The 16213-nt window shown below is 43.6% G+C and overlaps 1 protein-coding gene across 1 annotated transcript in view; it reads right to left on the reverse strand.

The window, feature by feature from the left end:
* The window catches only part of ACOXL (acyl-CoA oxidase like), a 981865-nt gene that overhangs the window by 690991 nt on the left and 274661 nt on the right, over nt 1-16213 (reverse strand). Inside the window, exon 5 of the mRNA XM_069234707.1 lies at nt 3502-3600. Within this exon, the coding sequence (XP_069090808.1) occupies nt 3502-3600 (99 nt within the window). The remainder of the gene's footprint in view (nt 1-3501; nt 3601-16213) is intronic.

Genomic DNA, 16213 nt, shown 5'->3' on the forward strand with positions numbered 1-16213 from the left:
TGCTGCTTCTGCCTGAAAAGAGTGCAAAGGGTGAACTTTGCTGTGTGTGTCCTGCTTGAGAAAGTTCTCCATGAGCTTGGAGTAGAGCTTGCCTCCTGTTGGAAGTCTCAGGGACACCAAAGACTTCAGTTTCCTCGACCTGCAGCACTGGGAACTGTGTGTTTTATGCTATTCAAGAGGAGAAACCACCACGACCACCGCCAACGACGTCGCTGGTCTGCACCATGACCTGCCAACGCCACAAGGAGTCTCATTGCCCCGCTTCACTTCGTGACCCTGGTCTCACCGACACCGTCATCAGACGACTTGACCGAGCCGCTGCTCGCACCGCGACCTGTGGTCCCCGCACTCCCCGACGACGCCACTCCTGCTGACACCGGTGCCGCTGCCTGCACTGTGGTATGATGCACCATCCCGTCCCGCCCTGCAGCCCCGGTCCACCGACGCAGCACCATCGACTCCAGGGTCGTCACCAGGCATTCCTGTCTGCAGCATGGCCTGTGGACACCGCTTGTGAGAGTCACGAAGCACCATCCCGCACAGCTGGCTTGGACCTACCGACGACATCGCTTCCACAATGATGACGTCGCTGCCTGCACAGTGACCTGTGGACACCGCACGTTGCACCACCCCACTTTACACCGCAGCCCTGGCCTCACCGATGCCGCTGGACGCCGTCACAGAGCCGCTGCCTGCACTGTGACCTGTGGGCACCGCATGTCGCATCGCCCCGCTTAGCACCGCAGCCCGACGCATCAACGCCGGTGCACTTGACTTCATCAACCCGGAGTTCGATCCGCAAGGCATGTGACTTCAATGCCCGATGACTCCTGCACTGACTCTGGAACCGACACCGAGACGACAGCGACGCCGCTCTCCGGAGCTCACTGCGAGGATCACAACGCCCTACAAATCCAAGGTACTGTTTGCGGGTCTTCCTGACACTGTAGCCGGCATGGGACGCCGCAGCCTGCCTGAACTGTTGGTTTTGTTGCTCACGACGCCGTGATAGCCCCATGTGGAGCTACTGACTTCAAGGAACTGTATTTTTGTGTGAATCTTGCAGAATTCATATTTTTATTACTGTGAGTTATATTTTTCTTGTTTTGGTCTTGTTTTACACAGATAAATACTGGCTATTTTTCTAAAAATGGTGTAGTGTTTTCACTGTATTACTGTGTGTTATGTGAAAATGCTTTACACATTGCTTCTGACATAAGCCTGACTACTTGTGCCAAGCTACCAAGGGGATGAGCAGGGGTTATCTAAGCAGTTATCTCCCTTATCCTGACTAGAGTGAGGGTCACTACTTGGACAGGGTGAAAACTGACTGCCAACTAGAGACCCAAACACTATCCTAAATGCTGTCAAGACCTAGTCAGGCCTGAAGCCCGTGAACCACTTTGTGATTAAGGCGTTTGTGTTGTCTTTTGTTCTGTGAAGCAGACTAATTAGAGGTTGTCTATCCCATTGAACATCAGCATCCTCTCCATTGTTGCTTAAGTGTGGGAAATCCTAGGTCCAAGAAAGCCAACGTCACATACTATGCCTCAGTGAATTTCCTCACAGCAATGAGTTTCCTCTCACCTGCCAAATTAGAGAGTGTGGTGGCCACCGTTAAGATTCGAAAGAAGTTAAGCTCCTTTCCCTCAAAGGCTCCAGGTAAAGATACAATGTGCATCAATGACATTGTCAATAAATTCTACTACAAGGCTTCTTTGCATTTGTAAAAGTGATTGTGATCATCTGTGGTGCAGATGTTAGAGTTACCATGGGTGACCTGGAACATCAAAATATAAATGACGGAGAATGGATACTGCCACAGAAACAGACAGCCTATATCTAACTTCTTTCACAAGGACACCCCAGTGTTAAGACTATACACGATTTCGGAAAATTGCAAAAACGAGAAACTGGACCAACCTGAAAGGCTAGGATTTTACAGTTACACAATGGGTCTCTTTTGATAGAAAGTGGGCTCTTGCTCTCCTCCAATCTCTCCTGAGGGATAGAGGGGCATGTGCGCTGTGTTTCGACTTGCCCTATTGTACAATCTGATGTTCACAATCAACAAATCGAAAACATAACAAGTGCACAAAAGCTGATCGCAAACTATCTTCTGTGCACACATGTGCCAATGTTTTGGTCAATTACTCAGGAACCATTAATACAATGTTCATAGACACCCGGCTTCATTAAAAAAATCAGATCATTAAAAGAACAAGTACGAAAAGTAATTGGTCGTGTGGACAATGACAGAGACAACCTCATGAAAGCTTGGCAACCACTGCTGTTATATATAGAAGGTGAACGAGGAACTGTGACCTTCCCACCTAGATTATGTGCATGGAGGCTATTTGACTGAATCTCTTCAGTAAGGCTAGAGCACTGTGCAGACTCACATGCTAGAGAAAGCTGATACGAACTGGAACCATAATGAAGTTTTCGGATATTTATAATGTGTCATTCCCGGGAAAACAGTATACCTATTGCAATGTGTCTAGGGAGGGGGTGGGTTTACTTCTTTTTGTTTTATTTTACATAGGTTCCTTACAGTGAGAACTATATGGTAACACAATCGTTTTATATTTGTGAAAACGTTAATAAGATGCATTTTCAAAAAAGAAAAAGCATAAAAAGAATCATTTGCCCACGCCACTGGACTTGATGGGGAAGATATGGCCAGGAGACATACCGCCTTGTGCGGTTGCTGTGCTCCAAAATTGTTCAATGCTCACTACCAGCAAGGTCTGTGCAGCTGGATACAAGGGAGTTACCCTTCCAAGAATAATGGGCAGGAGCACCAATAAAGGGCTAACCCCAGTCTCAGGGAATACCAAGTATATGCTTCAGTAGCACTAAATTTGTAGTTTGAACGGTCATTCAAGATCACAGGACCCATAGTGTGCCAACAAGGGAAACGTGCAGGGATCCACAGAACAAAGATAAATATGGAGGAAATGCTTGTGGTTTAGCCATTTTGTTCTCACAACTGCACTTCAAAGGACAATATGTGTGAAATAAGGTAAATGGATTAAGCCCTTCAGCAGCCCGTATAGTAAACATGGTTCCTGGATCGTTTTTGAATTATATTTCCTTTGTGTGTGACAAAAAGGGAACTCGCCTACGTTCTTCTTAGGAGTGAAGGACTAGGTTGAGTAGAGGTAATACTGACAGCCTTCAGAAACTAACAGACACTACTATTTCAGATGCAATAACTCCAAAAGGGCAATATTTGTCCTTAATCATGTTTTAGTCCTAGAACAAAGATGGGAAGTGATTCACAAGGTGTGAAGTTCATGCATATGCCCCCAGTCGACTGCAGATATAATGTGACTTGGTAGTACTGACCAAATGTTCATGATAGTTTTCAATAGGAGCCCATTACATTGAAGTAATTTGCCGTACATTAAACAGTTAAGAGTCAGTCAATATTAAATGTTCACGGTGTTAGATGTACTCTTCAATGTAATACCTCAGAATCAGTGGTTCAGTGTTTACCTGAGTAGCAGGATCAAAAATTGCTTTTGTCAGAATTCCCCTCACGTTGCTTCCATGTCCCCGTTCAGTCATTGCAAACATCCCTGTAAATTTCTGGTCCTACAAAAAAAAATCATTGATATTTTAACATAATCTGACAATGTTGTCAATATTTTCCATTTAAAATGTAAAACAATCTCTCGTTTGAAGCTGCATCAGCATAGGTCACCGGATAAATAAGAAGATAAGAGAGCCCGGAACAATTCAAAGGGTTTAGGCCAAGAAGAAAGAAACGGTCTTAAAGGGTTTCAACCTCTCTGTGCCTTTCAAAGCACATCCACCCACTGCTAAGTGCAACGGTTTTGTCCTTGTTTCAGCACCCATTCCCTTCTGAAGCTCTAATTCTGTAGATATTGCCTGAAACTTTGGAAAAGCAACTGAAAATACAACTCAGAGGCAAATATGATTGAGAAGATCAAAGGGAACAGTAGAAATCACTCAAGATGGCCGTAATGTGTTTGAAGCATCATCATTTTTGCACATTGTTATCACTTTGAGGCACATAGGCATAATGCAGAGACCTCCAGTCTGCGTGACCTTCTAGATGATCCTTTGATATCTGTCATGGACTCTCGGCAGAGTCAGCGCTAGTGCATCCCAAGGGTCATCCTTGGAGGTGACCTACTACATTCATCAGCGACGTTGTTGCTCTGTGGTCATGACCTTTAAATGAGTGTTAACTATTACTCGGAAACGATCAGATACTTGGATTCGAGAACTGAATTAATTCATTAATCATGTAAATAGTACTAAATATCTTCAAATAAAACAGTCCCAGGATCCCCAGCAGAACAATTCTGAACAAAAAAAGGTATGTCACTCAAACCCACCAAATCAACGGCATCAAGGAAGATGGAAGGAAGTTATTAAAAAAATAAAGCCTTAAGTTATATTCCAAACAGATAGTTTGTAAACAATTTGAAGAGTATACCAACATTATTGTGGGTGAACTGGGTTAGGAGACAGCTGAGTGATAAGAGTGATGAGTAATGGTAAATGGAGTTAATTAAGAAGAAAGGAGGTGCATTGTCCCACTCTACGCTGTGGTGCACTCTCAAAGAGGGGCACCGGGCACAGATCGGGACAGAGCACCCACCATGTTGCACTGATCAGAGTAATGGTGAGAGAACTCACACCTGTGCTATGAACAGCGCATTAGTGAAAGGCACTGGCAGTCATGCAAAGCAACATCAAGAGAAGAAGACAGAGGTCTAACGGACTTCTCTGATTTTTTTTTTTCAATCTAAACAAAGCATCCAAACATGATCTACACAATATTCATGGTATTGTTAGGAATGTGATAATCAGGTCAAACTGTATGTATCCTACTAAGCCTTTTGGGGCTAGCCAGGTCCTATGTGTTAAGATGAATGATATGTACTTAAGGCCAGTACTTCTGGAGATCTTGTGGACACATTGAACCACTTTCTTCCATTTCACGCCATCCAGAATCTGGCCAGGTCTATTTCTGACTTATCTTTGACTGAAGGCAAGCTAATTTTCATCATGGAGTGTAGGAACTTGTATAACTACTAAGCTTGTCTCCAAAGCTTACCTACGTAAATAGTTGAAGTAGGTTTTTCAGTATGTGATTCTGTGTTACCCATGTTCCAATATGAATGCAGGGATTTGGACTGGGAACCATATGTTATGAATTGTCCAGCAGGAAGGCCACCTTCCTTCATTCATTACTGTAATGATGTAATATTCCCAGAGGCATAGCAGTGCCCACTCTCTATATCCCTGCCTCTTCCTGACCAATTGTGAAATATTATGGGATTTTGGTAAACCCACCAATGCAAGGGATGGTGCACATACTGGGCTCGGGTTGGCTAACGCTAGACTCCTTAGGCCCTTGGAGCAGACAAGTTCCATTACTGGGCGTGAATCCCTCCCCCAGGAGGAGTTTGATCAAGGTCACATTCCCGATATTGATCCCCAGGCCTACCAGTGTCATGTTGATGAGTACCTCCAAAATCCGGTGTACATAGCCCTCTCTCCATTATAAACAGTTTCAACTTTTCTAGCAAAACCTGGAGTCTGCTGGATCCCCATATCAAAGACACCAGAAGGGTATGAAATCTCTAAAGAACACTCAATGGGTCCATATGTGTAGGTAAGTAAAGAGGTACAGGAAGCAGGGACCATCGCCAACTTAAACTGTTATGATACCCATTATTGGGATGACCATTGTATCCAGAAATATTCACATCCTCTCAGTAACTGCAAGGTCCTTCCCAAATTCCTCCCCCAACATTCGTTTTCAGAGTGATACACTTGAACTCTGAGGTAGCTGAAGGAGCTTGTTTCCCTTGCCATAACTATATCAGCCAGGTCAGTAGGACCTCACTAACTAACAGCTGAGGCACACGTTTTTCCTCAGTTGATCAGAATCCCTGAGAGCTGACCAAAATCCCAAAGGTACTCGATCACTGGTCGTAGAATATTATGCAAATTCATCACAAATAGCAATAGGTCACCTGTTAAAAGGGGAATGACATGTAGGCCACACGCCAAGGACATCCATCTCTCCCAACATTTCTTTCTCATTTTGCAGGCAAAAGGCTCTACTGTGAATGTGAATACCATGAGTGACAACAGCATTCCTGTATTATATCCCGAAATACCTCAAAGAGTGGAGATAATGGTTTTCCCTGTTTACACTCTCGTAGTTTTGGTGTTTAACAAGGATATCCAGTGAAGTATGTCACTGCCATTCTCCATAGCGCAGCGCACTGGTGGGTAACAGCGGGTAATTGCGCCCTGCCAAGATTTTATTGAGTATTTAGTGTTCTGTCTTTAGCCTACACAAAGGCTTACATGATGCTGGTTTTGAAAGGGTTTAAGCAAGGAAACCATGAGTGCCTCCCTGGTGGACTCTGAGAGGGAGCCTAAACCGAGCACCAGTCGTGGTCCTAATATCTTGCATACATGCTATAGAATTCCACAGGGAGACCATCTGACCCAGTGGTCTCCCTGTAGCCATATCATGTGTAATAGACGCTCAATGACTTCCCAAATAGGAAAACAAATTTTTTAACTGCACCTGTACATTTAATGAAAAAGGTCTGTTTCGTTTTTTTTTACGTTTCCTGTTTAGGAAAGCAAATGCAAGAATGGGGTCATGCCTTTGTCCACTGGTCCCCATCGCTGCATTTGCAGCCCTTCACAGGGGGTCTCAAACTGCAACCTTTCTAATCAATATTAATCAGGCAGGTAATTTTGCCATACCCTGCAAATGTGTCATACAATCTTCTGGCAGAAACTGAATTGTAAATTTCATGCACAATGCACAACCAGGTTTGCGAATGCATCTCAGAACATAAGGCTCAAAGTGTCACACAAATAAAAATGTCTGCAACTCACCCACGTTAATAATAGTTCTAATCGAACAGCGGAAATACGAATGTATTTGCCCTTGCAGTAAAAATATGTTTTTAAGCTTGACTAAAAATCAGAAGAGGTCACATGGTCAAAAGTAGCAAAGGAGTGCTCATTTCCCCGCATACATGGATGTCTGTACTGGAGCTGCCCATGCTATACCGTTGGTGAATACCTTTTCTCTCTCTACTGAAGCCACAACAATTGAGACAATGGGTGGATTGGTGATGCAAAAGCAGTTTGGGTGCAAGGTGGAAAGAGCAGTGCACAAACCAAAAGAGAGTGGACTAGGGCAGTATCCTGGTATGCAGCACAAGGTCAGAGGATGGTAGAAGGGCGGAGCCCTTGGGTAAGGGGCAGCAAAGGGCCCAAAGGGAAGGCACAGCAGGGGTGAAAAGTAAAGAAGGCAGCAAAGGCTGAAAGTGATGGTGATTAGCATCTGATCGGGGTGTAGAGGAAAGCACAGCAACGAATCCGGAGGAAGCAGCATGAGGGTAGCAGTGAAGGGCCCTCAGAAGGGCACCGCAGGACCCAAAGCGAAGAATGATGGGTCCAAAGGGGAGCAGGGCAGGGTCCAACATCATGAGGGACTCAGTGTTGCCACGCAGTCAGTGTGCTTATGTATTACATTTCTGTGTTTGAAGTGTGTTGATTTGTGGCATTTCCATGTCCTACACGTGACATTTTGATTGATGATTCACTGCTGTTGGCTTCACACCCCTAAAGTGAACTTGGTTACGCCCACAAGCTTTATCATCTCCACCTTGATCTCCAAAAGTTTGTGACTGCGTTGTTCATGCTTCAACGGCCCTTCACGGTATGAAGAACTGCATTCAACTGCCCCAGCTTTAAATACATAGGCTGTCAAGTCAATTGTTTTTATTTCGGATTAATGTATACAGGGAGTGCAGAATTATTAGGCAAGTTGTATTTTTGAGGATTAATGTTATTATTGAACAACAACCATGTTCTCAATGAACCCAAAAAACTCATAAATATCAAAGCTGAATATTTTTGGAAGTAGTTTTTAGTTTGTTTTTAGTTTTAGCTATGTTAGGGGGATATCTGTGTGTGCAGGTGACTATTACTGTGCATAATTATTAGGCAACTTAACAAAAAAAAAATATATACCCATTTCAATTATTTATTATTACCAGTGAAACCAATATAACATCTCAACATTCACAAATATACATTTCTGACATTCAAAAACAAAACAAAAACAAATCAGTGACCAATATAGCCACCTTTCTTTGCAAGGACACTCAAAAGCCTGCCATCCATGGATTCTGTCAGTGTTTTGATCTGTTCACCATCAACATTGCGTGCAGCAGCAACCACAGCCTCCCAGACACTGTTCAGAGAGGTGTACTGTTTTCCCTCCTTGTAAATCTCACATTTGATGATGGACCACAGGTTCTCAATGGGGTTCAGATCAGGTGACCAAGGAGGCCATGTCATTAGATTTCCTTCTTTTATACCCTTTCTTGCCAGCCACGCTGTGGAGTACTTGGACGCGTGTGATGGAGCATTGTCCTGCATGAAAATCATGTTTTTCTTGAAGGATGCAGACTTCTTCCTGTACCACTGCTTGAAGAAGGTGTCTTCCAGGAACTGGCAGTAGGACTGGGAGTTGAGCTTGACTCCATCCTCAACCCGAAAAGGCCCCACAAGCTCATCTTTGATGATACCAGCCCAAACCAGTACTCCACCTCCACCTTGCTGGCGTCTGAGTCGGACTGGAGCTCTCTGCCCTTTACCAATCCAGCCACGGGCCCATCCATCTGGCCCATCAAGACTCACTCTCATTTCATCAGTCCATAAAACCTTAGAAAAATCAGTCTTGAGATATTTATTGGCCCAGTCTTGACGTTTCAGCTTGTGTGTCTTGTTCAGTGGTGGTCGTCTTTCAGCCTGTCTTACCTTGGCCATGTCTCTGAGTATTGCACACCTTGTGCTTTTGGGCACTCCAGTGATGTTGCAGCTCTGAAATATGGCCAAACTGGTGGCAAGTGGCATCGTGGCAGCTGCACGCTTGACTTTTTTCTCAGTTCATGGGCAGTTATTTTGCGCCTTGGTTTTTCCACACGCTTCTTGCGACCCTGTTGACTATTTTGAATGAAACGCTTGATTGTTCGATGATCACGCTTCAGAAGCTTTGCAATTTTAAGAATGCTGCATCCCTCTGCAAGATATCTCACTATTTTTGACTTTTCTGAGCCTGTCAAGTCCTTCTTTTGACCCATTTTGCCAAAGGAAAGGAAGTTGCCTAATAATTATGCACACCTGATATAGGGTGTTGATGTCATTAGACCACACCCCTTCTCATTACAGAGATGCACATCACCTAATATGCTTAATTGGTAGTAGGCTTTCGAGCCTATACAGCTTGGAGTAAGACAACATGCATAAAGAGGATGATGTGGTCAAAATACTAATTTGCCTAATAATTCTGCACTCCCTGTATCCATAAAAACACACGGAAGCAATAAATATCAAAACTTAAACATCCCAAATTACATAATTAATGCTAAATATGCCCACCCACATTAAAAAACATTATAAAATTTTCACCGAGAAGGGTGATAACATTTACATAAATCTGAAATGGGTTTAATTTCCCTTACAGAGGAATAAATTTAGACACTTAAAAACGCAAAAAAAATATTAAAATACTATGAGACCGAGACAGTCTATTCTATGACGAAAGATACCGGCAAAGAAATCAATCCCTGTATCTTAGGCCACACTAACATCTATTCCTGAGTCTAAGGGCACCTGCAAGAAAACCAGCCACATTGTCACAGGTTATGGGGGACTGCAGCATTTGTAAATAAATCAGAGCAGGTTTCGCCTAGCAAAAACGTTTCCCCCTTAACAAAGGCAGTTTATGTTGCTGTCTCAAAGTGCAATAGTGACCACAGAAAAAGATAAAATGCATTTCATCAGGTGTTAAAAAATTGTCGGAAGAGTAAGGGCTCCGATTATCCCCATTATACCTAATCTGTGGATCTGCTAGAAGCCAATGTAGGAGGTTTTATCTAAACCGTGTTAATAAAAAGTGATGATGTGAAGGGTTCACAAAAGTAGGGCTCCATACTTAAATCTGTCTTCAAAAGTATGTGTGACCTAACCATAACTTTTTGCAGCACCTCGCCCACTCTCTCAATTTTAGCTCATTTCATAAATTGCTGTTTTATCCACAGTACATCTTTTCCCTTGATTCGCCCAGGTGCTACAAAAAAAAATCGGGACAACCCAGCTTCTCCAGGGAATCCTTGATGTAACAGAACCACGGGATATTGAGACCTTTCTCAAGGGCAAGACAGTCTCTAATAACGGCCTGATATAATCCCAGTTCGGGGTTTGACCAGACTATAAACCAGCTAACTACTGAAATCAGAAATAAAATCCAAGCCCAATTCCTCATGAGCAACAAAAGTAGAAACTGACTACGGGAGACAGAGCAATCTTCTGGCAAAGGCATTCACTGCTCACTGTATCTCACCATAGCCCCATAGCTCGCAACTATAGCTCACTACTGGCAAGCATTTGGCAACATAAACTTTCAATATGCCTTGTACACTGCCCTGGTCAACAAATTTCTCTTTACCCTGCTTTGCGGGGCCCAAGATCCTCTCTTATCAAAAATAACCTCTAAGTATGGGAAAGTAGAAACCCTTGTCACCTCCTACCCACCACCAAAGATTTTCTTATGCCACTTGTTTAAATTCCCAGTTTCCAAGTGGGACTTAGAGTAATTTACCTCCTTGCAAGAGAGGGCATAAAATCAATGAAAGAGTTAAGGTGACTTTAGAGCCCCACCACAGTGGCTAACAAGACCGTGTTGTTAGCCTTCACCAACGCTGGTATCACCCGTGGCCCAACCCTAGGAATATCCTTGGTGGCAGAAAATAGCACCAGGCACATATTGTTAATCTATAAGGTAAACAACAGAGGGGCCAGAATACAGTCCTACCTCACCCCTTTATAGATTTTTATCAGAGCTGTTAAGGACCCTTCATGATTATAACAGACTACTGTTGTAAGTTCCTGGTGAAGGTCATGCAAGAAATTAACAATACTGCTATCCAAACAGACCCTAGTACAGACCCTAGCTTGGCTCTATTGTCCTGAACAAACGCCAACAACAAATCCAAGAATGCTAGATGTTACTGCTCTCTTTTGGCCACTGTATATTTGCCCGCTAGGAGGTGCAGGTTCTGGCATTGGCCCAGAGCCCCTACCCCGCCTGAACCAGTACTGAAAATATAGGATCACATTCCTTTGATCTAACCAATCTGTTAACTTGGCCAAGATCACCCTGCCCAATACCTTGATGGACGAATCGATGAGTGGGCTTGGTCTGTAGCATTTTGGGTCCAACCTTTCCCCTTTTTCAAACACTGGGATGATAATCAAGCATCACCAGGTTGGTGGAGGGCGTGCTTTCCATGCTGCATTAAATACGCAGGTTCGGACTTTAGTCTAAAGGCAGATATCCTGGCAAAATAGATCAGCAGAAACCCCATTGGGTCCAGGGGCAGTGTTTTTAGACATGGCAGCAATAGCAGCCCTGATCTCCTCCTCTCTGTAAACCAAATGGGTACATCTACCCTGGACCTGTTCAACACTATGGGAGTCGTGCACTCCTCTGTGCTGCCATAAATTACCAAGAAGTGCTTAACTCACTCAACCGCTGGGATGGTACAATCTATAATCCTACTGACTCACCTGAAAAAAAAAGGGTGATTGATGATTTCCCAAAACATAGCACTATTATTTAGGTTAAGAGGGTTCCTCCCAAGTTTGTTTGGTGATCTCTTTTTTACAGGCTTGAATAGCTAGTTTATACTCCTTCAGCCTGCTTACAATTTGTGTCCTATCTCTGGGAATCTCCGTAAGCGCCTTTTTCAAATTGTGGAGGACCTTGGAGCAATCAGAATTAAACCATCTCTCACCTAAGGTGTGGCCCTTAGTCCTGGTGGCCCTAAAGCTGCTGTTGATCTGCTTACAGATCTTACCAAAAGCCTCAAGAAGCACTCTATTGTCCCCCGGATCATTCAAACACACTTCAAAATCGAACTGACATATATTGTACAGAGTATCCAAGAAAAAATCTTGGAAGACACTGCTCCATTTTAAACTACCCACCTGATCTTGTGGGATTTTCTCTTTGTTTGAAGGTCCTCTCACTGTTGGCCTAGCCTCTTGGGTTCCCCAGTCCATAAAAAGGGCTAACGCGTTGTGGTTGCTGTATACTGACCACTGTAATACAAAGCTATGGACAAACTGCGCCATAAAGGCAGAGACAAGTATGTAATCAATAATCGTGTTGGCCCTTTTACCTTTAAAGGTTGGGACCAACGGTCCTTCAATTTCCTCTCTAACATGTACCAAATTTAAATCTGCCAGCACCTCGTCCAAGAAACTGCCCTTAGAAGATTGCTCGAAGTGGTTGCCCTGTTCAGGGTCACCAACTAAAGTGTGTTCAATTCCACAGCATTTCAGCGGGCAGAGGTGTAGGTTGAAATCACCCAGAAGGATAATAAAATAAGGGCCTTTATACTTCCCTTCAAAAGACTGTAAGATAGAATGTAAAATGCCTAGATGTTCAGTGGGAGATTTCCGCTCGTATGAGTTATACAATTTTTGCAACAAAATACTTGGGGAACCCTCAAAATGTAGTTTAACTGTCAGCAACTGCCTGGCATCAAGCAGAATCTGGGACAGGGTACACCTTAAGCTAAGAGAGATCAGAAAAAGCAAACCTCCCCTTGCTATACCAATCTGGTCAGCTCTGCTTATAATCAAGATAGTGGTATACCCATCTAAATAGAAACAAGACTGCTTACCATGTCTCCTGCAAGCCCACAGTGTCAAAATCTATCATTTTCCCTACCCAGGCTGGATTCTGTTTCTTATTACCCAACCCGGCTACAATCCTACTACAGATTTTCTAAACGAGTAATTGCTTATTCTGAGCTTCGACCTGAGGAATAACCCCCACTCTGGGAAAGGCCACTAAATACCAAACTCTGTCAGTCATTGTATTCAAAGTCCCCAAAGGATGAAACCTATTACTAAATGCCATCGGCGCTGACGGTCCCCTATTTTGGAGAGCTAAACTACCCCCGATGGATAATGGAAATTGTTGTAAACCCTTGGCATTGGCCCCCTAGGTGGAGGGTAAAAGAATCCTAATGGGAGGCCTTCAATATCTGACCTCCTCCCCCCTCAGCTGAAAAGGAGGAGATCAATTGCTCAGCTATATCTGACTGACTAAACTTCAACACAATACAATCTCCCTCAAACTGTTTTTTCCCCAGTGTCTAACCAGCCCACTCGTCTGGGCATAATGATGTTTCCTCAGTCATGGGTGAGCATGCCCCCTTCCATGAACACCAATGTCCAACTTTCTGAATAAGATCACACATGGGTTTATCTACCCCTGAACACAAGGGGGAACATTCGCCAGAATGGCCACAAAAGGGGGTGGAGGCCGGAGGAAGATGTAACCTAAATGATGGGGTCCAATGTGCGTTAAAGGCCCCATTCACAATTCAACAGCTGCTGGCACCCCTAACTGTGGAGATGCCACAGGAAATTGCTGCTCCCACAGGGTAATCTGGCAATGGCTCTCACCCAAATCGGGGCATACTGTGGGGCCTCCAGCCACTTAACGCTTACCCATAATGAGAAAAGGAAACAGTTTCTCACCAATTCCTCCACCAACGAGGGTAAATCCAGAGCTTAGTCGTTAGAGCGGTGGCCAAGCCTCTTCCAGCCGCAGGCAGGCCCTGTCTTCACCCAGACACACCCAGTGCTGCAGGACCCAGGAAATGTCTTTATAGCACCTCCAGGCAGGAAGATGTTTTGGCAGCCCATCTGCGCCCCCCCCCCCCTGCCGCGTGTAACACTTGTGCTTGTAGTCCTGGCCCCTGACCTTTAGTAAGCGTGTCCCACCAGGAGATGCCTTTGTAGCGCCCCCAGGAGCTAAGTTGTCTTGGTGGCCCTCCTGCCACGTTTAACACTGGGGCTTTTAGTCCTGGCCCAAGACCTGTAGCAAGCACATTCCCACGTTTCCCACACTCATTTCATCTTAATTTATTTTGTCAAATTATTACCATTTTCCTTCTCCACACTCCAGAATATTTTTCCTGGGCAATGGTCACAAGTCTGGCTATGAATGATGCATCATGGGCCACAGTCCTTGTGGGGACAATGAACTCTGATTGTTGATAAAATATGCTACCAAGCAGCAGTAGTAGGGATGGGGCAGGTTTTCCTTCCACTGAGGCCCATGATGCACTATGCCAATGGGAATGTTTTTCAGCAATAGGCTTCAGCTGGACCAACACTTCAACTTAGGTTAACCATCATCACAGCTGATAACATTTCTTGATACACTGTAAAAGGGGATTTTATTGGAGTTTCACAGAATAGGGTGCTGCTAGATGTCTCTCACACTCAACAAAATGCTCTAAGAAGAACTCAAGGAAAGAGGACCCAGATAACATAAGAGACTGTATCTCAACAGCTTAGACTGCAGAACCTTCCCCAATAAAACAAATAACCTAGTACTATATGCCATGGAGTGCAGCTGTGCATCATAGGCATTTCACTGGGAGTAGAGGAGATGTTCTTCTAGTGCTTCGGGAGAGATATATTGAAGCATTAACAAAGATATTTCTTTCCTAAAGAGTCTGAACGCTGAAGGGATAATCAGCTGCTTGTGTTTCACAGCTACCAGTACTCCTTGAGTCACTGTAAAAGAGGGGTTTTATTGGAGCTTCAATGAAGAGGGTCCAGTTATCAGAAGTCTGTCACACTGAGCAAAAACCTTTGGAAAGAACTCAATGAAGGAGGGCCCAGATACAATACCAGGAAGTATCTCTGCAGTTCAGATTGCTATAGGGTTTAATAGAATAAAGACTGATAGTATGACCACCCAAGCCCTACACTCACACCCTGATGTTGATTACACTCAGCTATGCTTATTTTAACTGTCCTGTACTTTTCTGGCAGTCACACATGCTGTCAACATTTGTTAACAGTGGTTCAGAACTCCGGAGTCCAGTCCCATAGTGGCAGTGGGGAGGGTATCAAATACACGTAGCCTTGATAGAGGCACCTCCAGAATGCCTTGCAGTTGCTCAGTCTCTAGTAAGCTGCAGCTCACACGACTGCTCAAGTGGGGCTGATGTGGTCCAGTGCAGGTTGTATCCAATTAGCTGCTAATGCTTTTCCCGATCCAGTGCTGTTGATGTTTGGGGCACCTAGGCCTTCATATCATTTTTCCATAAAAGGTATCCAGGACAAATGTGCATCTTTTGTCCACAGCTTAAGGATTCTAAAGATACCCAAGGTTTGTGAATTCCCATAGAGGGAACATAGAAATCAACCAGAATGTAGCAAAAATGGTTTGGATTTCTTTGAAAAACTGAAAAAAGTGTTGTGCAAGAAAGTGTATGTTTGTTTTCTGAAAATTGCATCAACAAAAGGTTTGCTGTGCTAAGATCCCACATCTCAAGCTTTCAGGAACAAGGAGAATTTCAAAAAACATGTTTTTACAATAAATTTTGAATTATTCTAATTGCCAGTCACTTTTTTCTAATTTTTGTGGTTTTAACCTACTTGGATGATTTGGTGAAAATCTGTAGATAAACCTTCAAAGCTATATATTTTTGAAAACTAGATAAAAGTTCAAATTCAACAAAAGAAACCAAATGATGAAATCAAAAACATAATGAAAATAAGAGGAAAAAATAACCATCTGTGACAATGTTTTCATCTGTAATGTTTTGCTCAGCTGGCCAATTTACAAAAGTACCATACAGTTATGTCTGTCAGACCATTTCGGTCGCAGGAATATACAATACTTGTTGGTTGTCCAAAAACACTTGATACCCTAAGACAACAACTGAGCTGCAGCTCGTAATGGCTTTTCATTATGTACTGACTATACAGGAATTCAAGATCCAGTGAATGGAAATTGGTATCAAGGAAAGACTGTACATAAGATATTGCATTTAGGAAAAGTGGTCATTTGTACACATCTGATCTACGCTACCCACCCTATAATGTGATTCCGAGGCCATTTTGCAAGAGTTGTTAGACTGGCAGATAGTGTGCTATTGAATTATTTGAAGAACATTAATGAGGGAAGAATAACCTCAAATTGATTCCACACTGTCTGAAACCAAAGCAAGTGCTAAGGCTTTACTATGATAAAAGATTAGGAAAGTGGACTTTGGTTGATGGACAAAGACGTGAGGCAAGAAGAAAATCT

This window comes from Pleurodeles waltl, chromosome 5 (genome assembly GCF_031143425.1).
Source record: "Pleurodeles waltl isolate 20211129_DDA chromosome 5, aPleWal1.hap1.20221129, whole genome shotgun sequence".
Classification (NCBI taxonomy): Eukaryota; Metazoa; Chordata; class Amphibia; order Caudata; family Salamandridae; genus Pleurodeles; species Pleurodeles waltl.